This window comes from Pholcus phalangioides, unplaced genomic scaffold (genome assembly GCF_987345545.1).
Source record: "Pholcus phalangioides strain wild (caught in Gottingen) unplaced genomic scaffold, Ppha-v1.0 ptg000015l_1, whole genome shotgun sequence".
NCBI lineage: Eukaryota > Metazoa > Arthropoda > Arachnida > Araneae > Pholcidae > Pholcus > Pholcus phalangioides.
Window position 1 is genome coordinate 13,694,406 of NW_028301608.1, and position 14,616 is coordinate 13,709,021.

The 14,616-nt window shown below is 35.0% G+C and overlaps 1 protein-coding gene across 1 annotated transcript; it reads left to right on the forward strand.

Moving 5' to 3' along the window:
- Nucleotides 1-844: 844 nt before the first annotated feature.
- On the forward strand, nt 845-14,464 carry LOC149075472 (uncharacterized). The gene is made up of 11 exons (XM_089242832.1): nt 845-1,349; nt 4,069-4,132; nt 5,706-5,825; nt 5,932-6,008; nt 6,114-6,281; nt 6,378-6,462; nt 7,107-7,169; nt 10,685-10,756; nt 12,069-12,146; nt 13,397-13,517; nt 14,273-14,464. Exons 1-11 carry the CDS (start codon nt 931-933, stop codon nt 14,374-14,376), a joined length of 1,371 nt encoding a protein of 456 aa, XP_089098958.1. The 5' UTR covers nt 845-930; the 3' UTR covers nt 14,377-14,464.
- Nucleotides 14,465-14,616: the final 152 nt, after the last annotated feature.

Genomic DNA, 14,616 nt, shown 5'->3' on the forward strand with positions numbered 1-14,616 from the left:
ATTTCTAACGAATCGGTACATCGGGGACTATTGATATACATTGTTTATATGCATGGCCCTAACGTATTTCTGTTGTCAGCTGGACTAGAGAGTTTCATGTTCTTGATGGGATACCGGCAGTGCCGTCTTAACGCATGGGCGGCCCACCCCGGCGCGGCCCAGGGGCCTCAAGAGAAGAGGGCCTCACAAAAGTGAGATCTGTTTGAAATTTTCTAGAATTTGCCAGGTGGGCGTCAGAAAAACCACTTGGCCCAGGGGCCCATAATGCTCTTAAGACGGCCCTGGATTCAGGCTCGCATTTGCATAGATCACGTTACTGCCACAGGAAGTTCCCACACAAAGGTTAGCGTACCAACCCCTTGGTGAGATCTTTTTTTGTTTATGGGGGACATAAGTGCCGTTCCAACGCCATTCATGGTTTTTCACCGCACCGATCACAAAATTCAAATTTTGTGAATCAACACTTATGTATTAGCAACTCATAAAAGTGAATATTGCTATTTCAATTTTTCGAAATTTTGCTACTGTAATTGTAACCGTAAGAGCTACGGCTGTGTTTTTCTCTTCATGCCCGAGCGCATACTTTGAAACACCTGTACCTAGAATTTCATTATCATTCGTTGATTTTTGCGGCCACCAGGTACACGTGTATCAGCAAGGTTATTTCATGACCACTCTGGCTATTCAGGCCGACAATCATCACCACACAAAATAAAATAGGAATATTTATAAGAGCACTAATGCTTATTCTTTAAACCGTTCGTTTTTTTTTTTTTTTTGTAGATAACGAGCGTACCGTTGAGAACTGATATGGATTTCGGCATCACCTGTTCGATTTCTGTTCAATTCAGCGAGAAGTATTGATGCACCAAGAGCAGCAAATATAATCTTTCAGTGTCTTTTTTTTAAACGGTACTGAGTTCAAGCGCGATGAATATCCATTCCGTATTTTGTATCTTACTTTTTTCGTGCTATTCCACGTGTATCATCGGAAGCGATGGCAATCATCGGGAAGATGATCTCCCAATCAATTCATTAGTACGTGATTGTTTTCGACGTGATGATGGTGACATCTCCGAAGTGTATACGGTGGAGAATTTCACAGACGCTCGTTTGTTTTACGAGGAATACGTTCAAAAGAGAAATCCGATCATGTTACGGGCGGCAGCGAACGAATCTCTAAAGGACTTCGACGTGGAGCAAATGATTGATCTCCCACAAGCGTTTACCATTTACGTTGACGTACGACTCGGCGATCGTTTATCGGATCCGATGTCGATTCGGCAAGTTTTTCGGAACGTTTTGGATAAGGACGTTTCGGTGGACGTGCCTATCCCTACAGCGATAAAGTAAAGTGCAATTTTTTTTCATTGAATAATTATGGATTAAAATTTTTTTTTAAATCAGAAATTATCTTAATATAATAAATATTTAAACTTTTAAATAATATTTATTTTTTGACGAGCCCATTTAGTCTTGCCATTTTGAAAATGAAATGAAATTTCTGTGCTCAGTTGGAGAAAAATGTCACATGAGTCACTTTTCTCAAAAAATGCAGTTGTTCGCATTCTGGAATCTCACTCATCAAAATTTAGGAAAATGGCAAAATTTCGTCTTTCTCTTTCAGTTTGTGAGGAAGCAACAGAGGCACAAATTGTAATAACTCAAAAAATCACAGTATTGCATTTTGGTAACATGTTGCTTACAAATTTGCCATTGCGAAATTTTGAAAAAGTAACAACATTTTGCCATCTCAGTACAGATTTAATCATTGATGAAAATTTTGTCGTTCATTAAATTGATCCTTTATCTACCATAGGCATATAGGTAATATTTCAGTGAAGTTACGGAGGGCACATTTAATAAGGGGGGTGGAACAGGGGCTTGGGCAGCCCCCTCCTGATAACTATACAAAAGTTGTAGTAAAATTTGAATTTATTTTGCAGAAAATGAAAAATATACAAATAAATTATAATTATCAATAATTACTAAGTTAATCATTAATTATTAGTAATAAATTAATTTCATAAATTTAAAGCTCGCTCATTCTGAGAATCAGTCTGATTTACTATTGATAAAAAAATTTCTGATGAAATTCAGTAAATTTTATAATAAATTATTCTCTTATTCTATATAACTGTGAAACCAATGGAAACTGCTTAGAAAGAATTCTGGTCCAGATTTGATTTTTCTGCAGATATACAAGCTGTCCAGCTCTTCGCACGATTAGAAAGAATGTCCAAAATGAATGAGAATTACGATCATATTTTCAGATGCCGATTTCATTTTTCACTAATCAGTGTCTTGGTGGGCCACCAAAATGTCACCAGAGGGCCACGGGTTGAAGACTCCTAATTTACCACATTATGAAAAGTAGAATAAGAAGAAAACGATAATGAATGTGCAGGGTGTATTTTTATTACAGGGAGATTATTAAATACAGTGCAGTATTCGCTAAGATAAGTTAGTTGAAATAAGTGCAGTATTCGCCGCCTGGCAGTCGAGTGGTTAGATAACTAGCTTCTCACTGTGCAGGTCTGGGTTCGAATCCCGGTTCGGGCATGGATGTTTACTAACACTAACAAATTCCCTGGACAGATCATGCTGATCCCTTGGGAATACGTGAGGATCACGTTATTATTATTATTCGCTAAGATATTCGAATTCAAAATTCGAGAAAAGTTAAGAAAGAACCGCAAAAAACTAACGGACCCTTTTCCAACTTTTCCCCTTTTTTTGAATTCGAATGTCTCAGCGAATATTGCACTTAGAAACATGGAATTTTTTGGTTGGCCTCAAGACAGGGCAACAACTTTCTAACTGGAAGTTAGAGCGCGGGGGACCGTATAAAAATTTAGATGATTTTTTGATTTAGTTACACACTATTTTCAGTCTCAAAACTGGTACAGGGTAATTTTTGAACGCCTATTGAGCATTTTTAAAGTGAAATCATACCTCAACGACGGACAGTTGATGAGATAAAGGCCGTGCTAGCACTTACAGGACACCCTGTATAATGACAATAATAAATAATTATCATGTAAATTATTTGGTAAGCCATTTAATTAAAATTTAAAAAAAACAGTTTTTCAAACAATTAATCGATACATAACAAATTATCTAAACTGGTACTTTTAAGTACCAATAGATGAAGAGTTAAATATGGAAATTAAAATGTAAAAGCACAATTAGTGTGATAAATTTCTCAATTTGTTACGATCTTCCCCCATTAACAACTAATCATTTATTTAATAATGGTATATCTACGTATCCCTTCATTTAAAAAAAGAGTTAACCTTTTGTATTCCACGGTTCAGAGGGGCATTTACAGGCGGGGCCTAAATGGGCCCACGGACCGTATATAGCCCACGGCAGCAAGCAAGGAAAAAAACCCCGTAAATCCGTCTCTATCTCGAGAGCAGTGACCATGTGAACGATCATAACGGGAGGGGCCCCTTAGCCCCGATTTTTTCCATCTGTACGGGGGGGGGGGGGGAATCGAAAATTCAGAAAATGAAAATCATGAAAATTCAGAAGATGAAAATCAACAGCAGCAAAACTTCTTTACGAAAGTAACCCTCCATTTCTCAGAATACTGGCCCTTCGTAAAAGTGCTCTTGAATAGAGAGGTTACAAGCAATAATTTATTTTTTTAAAGTTTACATAAACTTATGTAACCATGTAGTAATTTAATAATCCCGACTGCAACTACAATAGACACTTAGCAAGACGGGGCAAGCACGCATTTTGGCACCCCCGTATAATTTTCAAGAATTAAAAGGGCGAATTAAACACCCTCTGATCCGCCGGCTTACCCCCTAGTTATGGTCCTGATTCTGATGAAATAAGCGTTCAAGATTATAATTTAATTTAATTTTGGAAATGATCCCCCATCTCACACTCGCGCAATGTTATTCAAAGAGTTCCGCAATCGAACGGCTTATTTAGAGTACTAAATCAACTGATACTTTAAAAAGAAAAACGGTATGCATACTTCAATATTTATTAGCATGTACGTATTTCGATTTGTTTACTGAAAATTTAATTTATTTTCTTTCTTTTTGACAGAGCCTATCTTATATTCCCGGTTTTCTTGGAATGTGATCCAATCAAAAAAAACTTGCTTCATACAGTAAGTAAAACAAACTTATTTTATAGATCGACTTATTTGCACGAATAGTTTTTTTTTAAATAAAATGAAACCCATCAAAAAGTAGGGCCGTCTTAATAACACCATGCCGCCGTGCCAAATGATTTTTCCGAGGTCCTATCTGACAAATTCTAGAAAAATCCAACCAATTCCCATTTTTGTGAGCCACTCCCCCCCCCCCAGGACGTGCCTGGGTGGGCCCCCCATGCGTTAAGACGGCACTGTCTAAAAAGGCCACCTTCCATTACAAGTATCCCTCGCTTTACGCGATTTTTAGAAGTTGATTTTAGGAATTCCAACCTCCAAAATTAGGCTTGGAGTTCAACTAATCCTGGAAATGGGGACTTGCAAATTGAATATGTATATACTGCATAACATAGTTAAATCCTTTAACGAGATGAAATACGTTGGATTTGATGTTGGTGAGACAAATATGAGAGAAATTCTGATATAACTCACCAGATCTCACTGATGAACAACGTTTGACAATGCTATGAGAAATTTAATCAAAAAATGCGGTTCCAGCGAAACTAGAATTTTCATATTTGCGAGAAATATGCAGAATTCTCTGGTTTTGCTACGAAAGTTTTTATAAGACGAAAAATGTGCTGCTCGTCAGCCGAATCTCGACTGTTCCATTGAAAAGAGTTATCAGCCTATCATACCAGGCTCTTCAGGAAAGGAAAACATCCACATTCACACCAGAATCAATCAGAAGCATTGAAGGCAGAAAAAGTATTAGTTTAATTCTTTCATATCGGCTAAATAAACGGGATTTATTCATAAGTGTGAATAACTAATTCGTTAAAAACATTCCTTTTGTTCAATTTTTTAAATCGTTCTGAAGAAAACCCCAACCCCACTATTCCTGTTAAATTCAATTCACTTTGCGCGATTTCGTCTTACGCGACTATTTTGCGGGACCAATCAATAGTGTAAAGTGAGGGAAGCCTGCATTCAGAAAACTGTACCTTAAGAGATGTAGGCACCTTTAAGAGTTGGATAATGTTTAGGGAAAATTTACAGAAAAAAAAAGTTTTTGGAAGGCAACCCTTTGGAGCAGTGCCGTAACTAGTCATTCCCGTGGCCTGTGCAAGAATTTGCATTTAGGCCCTTCTCGGCCCCCTTTCAAGTGGGCCCTGTACGGATGCACCTGTCTAGTAACGGCACTGCTTCGGAGAATTCTATGGGTTTTCCAATTTAGAGTGCGAATGTGTGAGCCGATCTTCCATTTAAAAAAGTCTTTCCACAGAGAACAATCATGCCTAAGACATTTGAAAAATTCTAGCATAATACAACAAGTAAAATTACATAACGAGTTATTTACTTCTGAATTTGGAAGAGAGATGGCAGCACTTCTTGAAAGCAAAAATCATTCCTCGGAAACAAACTCTACGTTAGCTACAGAACATATACACGGCACATTCCGACGTGTTCTAATTCGTCAGAAGTTCCTCAGAGGAATATGTACGAGGTGCATGCGCGGGTGTAGTGATTGTCCTTCAAAAACGTTTCACTGTGCTTGATTGAGAAAAATTCTTGACTTCTCTTCTAGAGACTGAAATATTCTTCGAGGCAAAATAATGAGAAACCAGTAAATATTGGAGAAGACTCCTTATTATGCCAAGTGATGGGAACAAGTCATTTGACATTCATAGATGATGGCAAAGCGGAAGTGAGTTCAACAAATGGCCTGAAGATCAAATTACAAGTAATATTAATATCAATCTAATATCAAATGAATTGAGGATTCAAAACATTTTATAGCTTTTTCTTTGCAGATCAAGAAACCACTGGAACCGAATTGTTTCAAGGCATCTTTGACTTCTGGAGACTGCCTGTACTTACCAGCTGGTTGGTAAGGTCAAAATACTTCAAAAAATTATGATAATCGATTTACATGTGTAATGGGAAAACCCCCAGTATTTTTTACTATGTAACCAAATTACTTTTTGATGTCCAGGTCTTATAAGAAGTTCAGCTCTGACAGAAATCTGATGATATGGATAACTTGGAAAAAGTCAGATTCAGATGTGGTTTGTGGTACAGCCTCAAACACGAGTCTGATTTCCTTGGTTTTCCCCGAAGATCCACCAATGGATATAATTTCCTTTTTCGAATTTGGTGAACTGTAAGTTCTATTTCACGATTAAAAATGATAGCATTGTCTACGTATCAAGAGAAATTTTTCCATGATGGTTTTTTTCTCCCCTCGATCGCTGTGTAGTCACCATGTCATAGAATCGTATTTCATGAGAAGCTCATCCAAAGAAAATCTCACTTCAGATGTCTTTCAAGTGCTCTTCAAACAGGTATTCGTTTTTACTACTCTGTATTTGGGACTGGGACCATTTGGACAACCATTTGTAACAAATTCGGAAAAAAATTATCAGACCTTAGAATAAATAAACATCTCAAGAAAGAAATTTTTATATTTTCAAAAGCTTTAATGAATTTTGAAATATTTATCGAAAATATAAATAGGTAAGCAAGACAAAATTTTGAAATACCTTAAAAAACCAAATAAATCAAGATGAAGAGAATGCTGTTTATTGTACACAGAAATTTTGCATATGCTCTAGGACGGACCAAGTGGGTCCCTAAGAGCTGCATAGTGTATGTATTGTTTCGTTGTCTTTCATTTGTATTTTGTATTTCATGGTACGGTGTCAGTGTTGTGTTGTTAAAATAATAAAAAAAATATATGAAAAACAGTAATTAATGAGACACTATATAAACAGCTAAAGTATATTTACAGTAATTTTTATCAACTAATTGGCATATTATTTTATGCATATATTTATTACATTGCATGTTTAAACTGTAAATTTAGTAAAACAGTACATTAACATCATCTAGGACTCATTTTACTGAAGGGTGTATGATTTTTGGAATAATATTTTGATATATAGAATTCGCTTAATTTGATTCTCTTTCATTATGAATTTCATTTCAGGATACGAAGATAAATAGAAAAATAAACTGGACAGACGATGAATGCAATGCTGATGTAACACAGGTATAATGTGTGCATTAAATACTTTTAATTGATGACAGTAATAATTTTTCTTTCCACATGAAACATTAACTTGGCCCATGAACATTATTTTAAGTATGCATTTCATACTTAAAAATTTCGTACAGGTTCAAAATATATAAACTATACATATTACGCGTTAAAGTTTTATGTTTAATGTCTTATATAGTAATTCTCGGAGTTTCTGTTGTCGCTGTCAGACACATTTCCAAACTTGAGTGTGAAAAGCTGCACCCTCACATAGTGATCCCAACTCTTACTGTCATGAGCAGGGTCTTTTTAAAAGCACCATAAGCCCTCAGGCCAAGTGATTTTTCTGTGGCCCTACCTCAGGCAAATTTACAGCATACTCCTAAAAAATTTCAACTATATCTCATTTTTGTGAGGCCCCTCTTCTCTTGAGGGATCCGGACAGTGCTCTGGTGGATCCATGCATTAAGACAGCACTAGTCATGAGAGCATCACAGGTGGCTGCAAGGACAGGGGAATCGCAACTCTAATCAGCAAGAGTAAAGGAAAAGAATTATCATCACTGAGCTACGACCTTCTCCTGTCACTGATTTTGGCTCCTGCAACATTACATAATTTTTGAGAGAGAAAGAAACAATTCCTGAAGAAAAAGAAGTCTCTTAGTTGATTTCTAGTCCGACTCTAGTCTACGAGTGTGTTTTATTCTTTAGAAAGTTAGAAGTTACTTTTGACCAACTGTCTCCTCCATGGTTTTCAAAAGAAGTCAGCAAACCAAGAGGTGTACAAGATGTGATTCAGAATACAGAAGGAATCAGAATTCAGAATGTATTAATGGCATAGCTAAAGTAGTTCCTGCAGAGCTATAGTTCTCAAATGATGCCAAGTACCCTATAGCAGTGGTTCTCAAACAGGGGCCATATGGCCCCAAGGGGGCCCCCAGTATATACCAGGGGGCCACGGAGGAAAATGTCGCAAAAGGGGGGAAAGAGATTTATTAAAAGAGTGACCAAAAAAATTTAATTTCAAACAAAATGCGAACAGTATTTTTTTTGTTGGCATTAGAAGAGATGGGGCAACAACTTTGTAATTGGGTTTTTGAGCACACTGTGTCCATATAAAAAGTTAACATTTTTATTTGAATCCCTATATACACATCCCTTGCACCATGAATGGCATATCTGAGTACTACACGTTATTTGGATAATTTTTCTAATTGAAAGCATTCCTGTAGGGCAGCAGTTCTCAACCGGTACTCTGTGGAGCCTTACAGCTCGAGTAAATTAAAAAAACCTATAAACTTGAAAAAAATAATTATTAATATTTTTGATAATAAAAAAAAATCAGTATCTTTGATGAATAAATAGAAATAGGACTACAGGGCTCCGCCATAGAAATTATACACCAGAAAGTGCTCCATGGGTCAAAAAAGGTTGAGAACCACTGCTGTAGGGTGAACACGGTTTGCCAGTAAAGTACCATACGTCTTGTTACTTATGCACCCTGTACATTACATACAGTAGTGTCTGTTATGTGAAATATTGTGATGTGTTTAAGCCACCTCATAGGGTGCTTCATTCGCCTATGGGAGAGAGGTCACATTATGAACCAAAAAGCCACTTGGAGATAGCTTGTCATTCAGCGAGACATCAGATTTTCAGGATGAATGTAAATCTCACCCTATCAAAATTATAATCAATAAACCGATAATTTTCTTATTTGAAATCTGATTATTTATAATTTTTGATTAGTTTGAAATTTTGATTCACCCAAATTCAAATTTACCCAAGAAAAACTAATTTGTAAATAATTCAAACTTCATCCTGTACAGTAACTTGATGACATTATGCCATCTTCAAGCGCAATGTTTATATTGAATATGAAAATAATTTATTATATATATTGTTAACTGTGTTGTATTATGTTTATTTTGCTTTTTCGTTATTTTCATAAATTAAAAATTAAATTGAAACATATATTTATACTTCAAACAATATTTGAACAATTGTCTTTTAACGGGAAAACGGGGGTGGGGGGGGGGGTAGGAAATTGATCATGGTCGCAAGGGGGCCACAGGAATGAGAAATGGTTAAAAGGAGGCCATGGGCAAAAAAAGGTTGAAAACCACTGCCCTAGAGTATAGGTTTCCAACTATCATTCTGTGAAATCCCACAATTACTTGAACCGAAATCTTCTTTTCGAGCTAATCACTGATGCTGAGAGACATTCTAGATATTCTTCAATTTTAATTGAACACAATTTCAGATTTGTGATTTTCAACCAGATGAGCCACAATAAATAAGCATGCTGCTACGAAACCTTAATAGTGAGCAGAGGAAGTGCCATGAGATATGTAAAATTCAAATCTCATTTCCAAGGGTGTCGCAAGCATAAAAAATTTGTATATCACATCCTTGCTGGATGCCTTTTTTTTCAAAGCAATCCAACAGTTTGAATTTGTTACAAAATAAGTTTCAAAATCTGAAAAACAAATTCTGTGTATGAAACAACACGATAACTCATGATCCTCAAAAATTTAATCCTGGCAATATTGGCGGCTTATAATTCAGCATTAATCAAAGATAATCTCATTACAACATTTATCAGAGATTTTTGCATTTAAAACCTAACACCAGATACAGTAGTGTCCAATAATTCAAGATGGGACTGAGGCCATGTCAAATTATTGAAAAACTTGATCTATCCCAAAAACAATAAAAAGTGCTTTGCATGTTGGCTTCCTTAAAAAAAAAAAAGACAAGCAAAAGCAGCGCTAGCATACTTTCTGATTTTTGATTCTTGAATAAGTTATAGACGAAATTTTCATTACTTGAAAAAAAACAGTCAATTGTTTTTGTTTGAAAACAGTGCTCCTTTTGTTAACAGCAAAGCCTAACCACTGTTCATACTGAGTTAGCATAAAAACAAATTTTCTTTTTCTTGTATTTTTTGAAGTAATTTTGCATTATCTCACGGAGATTACAAACAATACAGAGAGAGATCTCATGATGCTGTACAATAAGTTTAAAAAAATGAGGAACGTGAAAAGGTCCTGAAGATGAAAGATTGAGAAGAGTTGGGAGGGGGGGGGGTGTTGATGGTGAACGACATTGAGACTGATAGCTTTCAACTGCCTTCCCAATGATTAAGCAATTAGAAGAAAATGTCATTGTCTACCATTACGAAGAAAACTGTTAAACTTGATCCTCAGCTACTCTTCTGGAGGTTAAAACGATCTACCCTATGTACATCATAATATTTATGGGAAAAAGTAACAAACTTGGGTTCTTGGAGTGGGGGAGGGAGAGTGAGAGAGAATTTACAAGGAAACACGAAAATTTTCAGTGCCTTTGAATTATCCAGAAACTCAAACTCTTTCAGGGCTCGGATTTACGACACTCTACTGTATATCTCAAAACTATGCAATCCACTAAGCTATGCAAATAATGGATTGCCATTTTAAAATGAGAAAGTCTAATAATTTTCTCAACTTGAAATCACTGTGTGATGTCAGTTCTTTTTATTTCAAGATGTTTAATGCATTGGACATTAACAATGACGGAATACTTTCACGAGATGATCTGGATACCATAAAGCAGCAGGTGATTTTCTCATATATATTTATAGTTATAATTTGAATTCCAACAGAAAAATCATGAACCTGTTATATACTAACTACACCAGGGCTGGACAAGTGCCAGGCCGCCATGGTGACTAAAAAATTGGTATTGGCACCTAAAAATTTTCTTCGTGTAATTACTAAATTGCAGGCTGAGAGCAGCACAAAATGTTTGGAATTTATAGCAGCATATATGCCAACATGAAAGAGAGTCAGTATGCCCTGAGTAAGTCAAAAGTAGTATTGTTTTGGACCTTTTCCTAAGGGTGAAAATCTTTTGGTGTCACTTTTATCTGGTGCCTAGATTTTGTTGCAATTTGTCCAGCCCTGAACTACTGTATGTTAAAAAATTACTGCAATTTTTATTTATTATTATAATTATGAGGTCATGTAAGAGCAGTTATTTATTTGCAAACTGTGTCAATGTTTAATTAAAACCTGATCATGAAAAACATTTAGAGATATCTAATTCTTATAGGATGGCACCTAGACTACTGCGATTTTGATTACATTTTGTCCCACATTTACTTACCATGGCTTTCAAGTCAAATTAAAAAGTACAAAATTATGTAGAATTATATGTTATGGCCACAAGCTGGCAAGTGAGTTAACCCGACAGTTGGAGAAAACAGCTGAAAATCAATCCCTATATAATACTAATATCAATCCCCTAAGGTAGTGATGGGCAAACTGCAGCTTGCTTAGAGGTTCTACTGGCCTGCCACTGATTTCAAAATAATAGCATAGAAATGTTAAATTTCAGTGTTCCATTCAGAAATCCATTTAAGGGGTTTCCTTTTATGCATATGAAAAATATAGTTTGTGAGAATTTAAAACTTTTGCATATGCAAAAGAATGAAACACATATGCAATAAATATGCATAAATTTACTAAATTATACTTATTTTTTTCACAGTTATAAAGGATAAACCATTCTTTCTCATTTCCAGTGAAACTGTAACAGTCTTCACACTATACAACACATCCTATTTCATTTCCAAACATAAAAATTCCAATTATGAATCAATGTCTGAATATGTCCTGGCCTGCAAAAAATTTTTCTTTTTGTTTTTTTGGCCCGCTCATAAAAAAGTTTGCCCATGACTGCCCTAAGATATAAAGTAAGTGGAGTGACACATTATGTGGGTTGGAATTTCCTTAAAAAGTGGCCTAGTCCTTTGGACACTGGTTAAAATTGCTATATAGTTATAGAGCCTAATAGTATTCATAGCATGGTTCTGTTAATTTAATTCAACTTATATTGCAGGGTAATTAAAAAAAATTTAATCTCACAGGATCTGAAGATTTTGTCAAAAATTATAGAGAAAATATATTCTAAATTCAAAGGAAGTGAGAAAGAAACAAGTGGATTGGTAAGCATTGACACATTTCATTTTCACCAATGAGCGTTTGAACCATTTTGATCTATTTCACTGATTTTTGTGGTGTATCAACGAGTTCATAACTATAACAAATTCTTGTCATTTTTGTGCTATAAGCATTGAATTTGTAACTTTTTAAATATGGCAGAGTAAAAATATAACACTTTTAATGTTTATTTATCATAGTGATTTTTCACAATGTAATTTTGTGTGTTGTGTGTGTATACCTTTATTTTAAATATATATTTCTCAACAGCAATTCCCAAAGTGCTAATTTTTTAAATAAAAAATTCAAATAATTTTTTTTTTAAATAAATCTAGAAAAAATTCCTCCACACTTTATATTAGTTTCACAAAATCATAAACACCAAAACTAATGTTGAAAAAAAAAATACTGATGAATTTTTCTAAAAAATATAGCCATACATGCCAACATTGGCTTAAAGCTTGTCAGTAGTGATGAATGTTCAGCTTTGCCATGGGATGGGGAAGGGGGTACTCCCCAAGAAGACGATCATAATACAATAAAAAATAATCACTCAAATTTAATTTTTTTTCTAAATTTTAGTTGAAAGTTAATTAAATACAGTACCTTATTGGCACTAGAACCTAGAAGGCTAAGGCCACATGAGCCCCGCCCTCCCGAAGCAACTTTCCGAGGTTGCTGAGTTCCTTAATAATTCATGAATATTCAATGCAATTCCAATGCCCTTGTGGGCTGTGTATATATATATATATATATAGGTCTAGCAACCCTAGACTTCCCCATTCACGTTTGGGTATCGAGTAGAGCGGCAGGTTTAGCCACGGGTTTCACAGATTGCCTTTCGCACACAGACAAAACTGATCGGCTCCGAGAGTTTGTCTTCTCTTGAACTCTCTCACATGCATACACAAATTCATTGTTATGGTAAAGATCTATGCAATTTTAAAAAAATAATAAAAATAAGTAAAACACCACAACAAACTCAAAGACCTGATTTTTTTAAACAGATTTCCGGTATTAAGAGTGTCTTCCGTAGCTCTGTAGTTTATTGCAACCATCTGTAGAAACTACGGACAATCTGTAGCAGTTGGCAACTCTGTAGAGCCAAAATAACAGTAAATGAATAGAAATAAGCTTGAATAAATAGGGATATATTTTAGATTTCTATCAAATCTTTAATACTTATTTTTAACCACTGAAAATGATTAACGCTACTAGCTAAAACTTAAAACAAATTGTTTTCAAACTTTCTCAGGAATCTATTTTCGACCTGACACAGATGTTAGTAACAGACATGGAACAAAATGTAGAGAATATGGTGAAAGATGAATTTGCCAAACTTTTCCAAGAAATAGAGGAAGTAGAAAAAGAAATTGGTAAAAAAAACCCTTTATATCTTAATTTTTGCTGCTTCTTAAAAACAGGTCATAAAATTTTACATTTAAGAAATGACACAAATAATTTGATGAAAATGATCATTATGTTCATATGCAAGAGATGTAAAATAATCATTGATTATTTCCACACCATGACAGGAATTTTTCACAACCAACAAAATATCAAGAAACACCGGGTGTCTGTAATTAAAGGCAAAATGTTTAAGTTACTTACTTCTTTAACTACCCACCAAACTTTTTCAAAGCTCCTTTAAATTTAACATTAAATTTTGCCATAGCTTTTGGTGCCAAATCACTAAAAAGTTTCATCAGCAGAAGATGTCCTTAAGAGTTCAACAGCATACTCTGTGTTGAAGAAATGAGAATGGCAATGGCTCTATTCCGAGATGTTGATACCCTGAATATATATATATTCTCAATTTCTTACCCATCTCAGAACAAGATGTTTTGAAAAGTTCATACCTTTTGATATGTTTCAGGGGGCTGTGGACAGGTCAGAAAATGCAAATTTAATTATAGTCACCCTATATTGTAATAAAATCTTTATTTGGAAAAAATAAGTTGCGGCCATTTTACTATAACTTCTTTTAGCAAATTTATAAATTGAATGCCAATATATGGCTCAAATGCTATACAAATGGTCTAGAACTCCTGTTCAAACCTTCCTCAATCAACATTATCAAACAAATTCTTGCATTCAAGTAGTATAACTGTTTTTGTTTCTTTAAATTGAGATGCACGAGAGCAAAGACAGAGACACATTTCTGAGACAACATCTGATGAACGAGACAACCATGAAAATGAAGAAATCATAGCATCAAAGAAAGATGAATTGTAAAAAGAAAATTGCACGCGAAAAGTGTTTCGATAGTGCAAATAGATCTGTGGGAGTTTTTGAAAGATGGATGAATAAATTTTGATGTTGATTTTATTTAGTGGCAATTGATATACGGGGTGATTATAAAAAAAACTATCCCGAATATGGGCCCCTAACTATCATGCCATTCACAGAAACTGAATGAAATTTTGGCATAAGGTATTTTGAGGTATGCGCTCAAGAATGATATGGAAAACAACA

Bases quoted from the DNA above. Each gene is read 5' to 3' on its own strand.
- LOC149075472 (XM_089242832.1), top strand. From the start codon at position 931: ATGAATATCCATTCCGTATTTTGTATCTTACTTTTTTCGTGCTATTCC. The intron at 4,133-5,705 runs GTAAGTAAAACA...CTTCTCTTCTAG, and splicing joins AAAAAAACTTGCTTCATACA to AGACTGAAATATTCTTCGAG. The intron at 12,147-13,396 runs GTAAGCATTGAC...AAACTTTCTCAG, and splicing joins AGAAAGAAACAAGTGGATTG to GAATCTATTTTCGACCTGAC.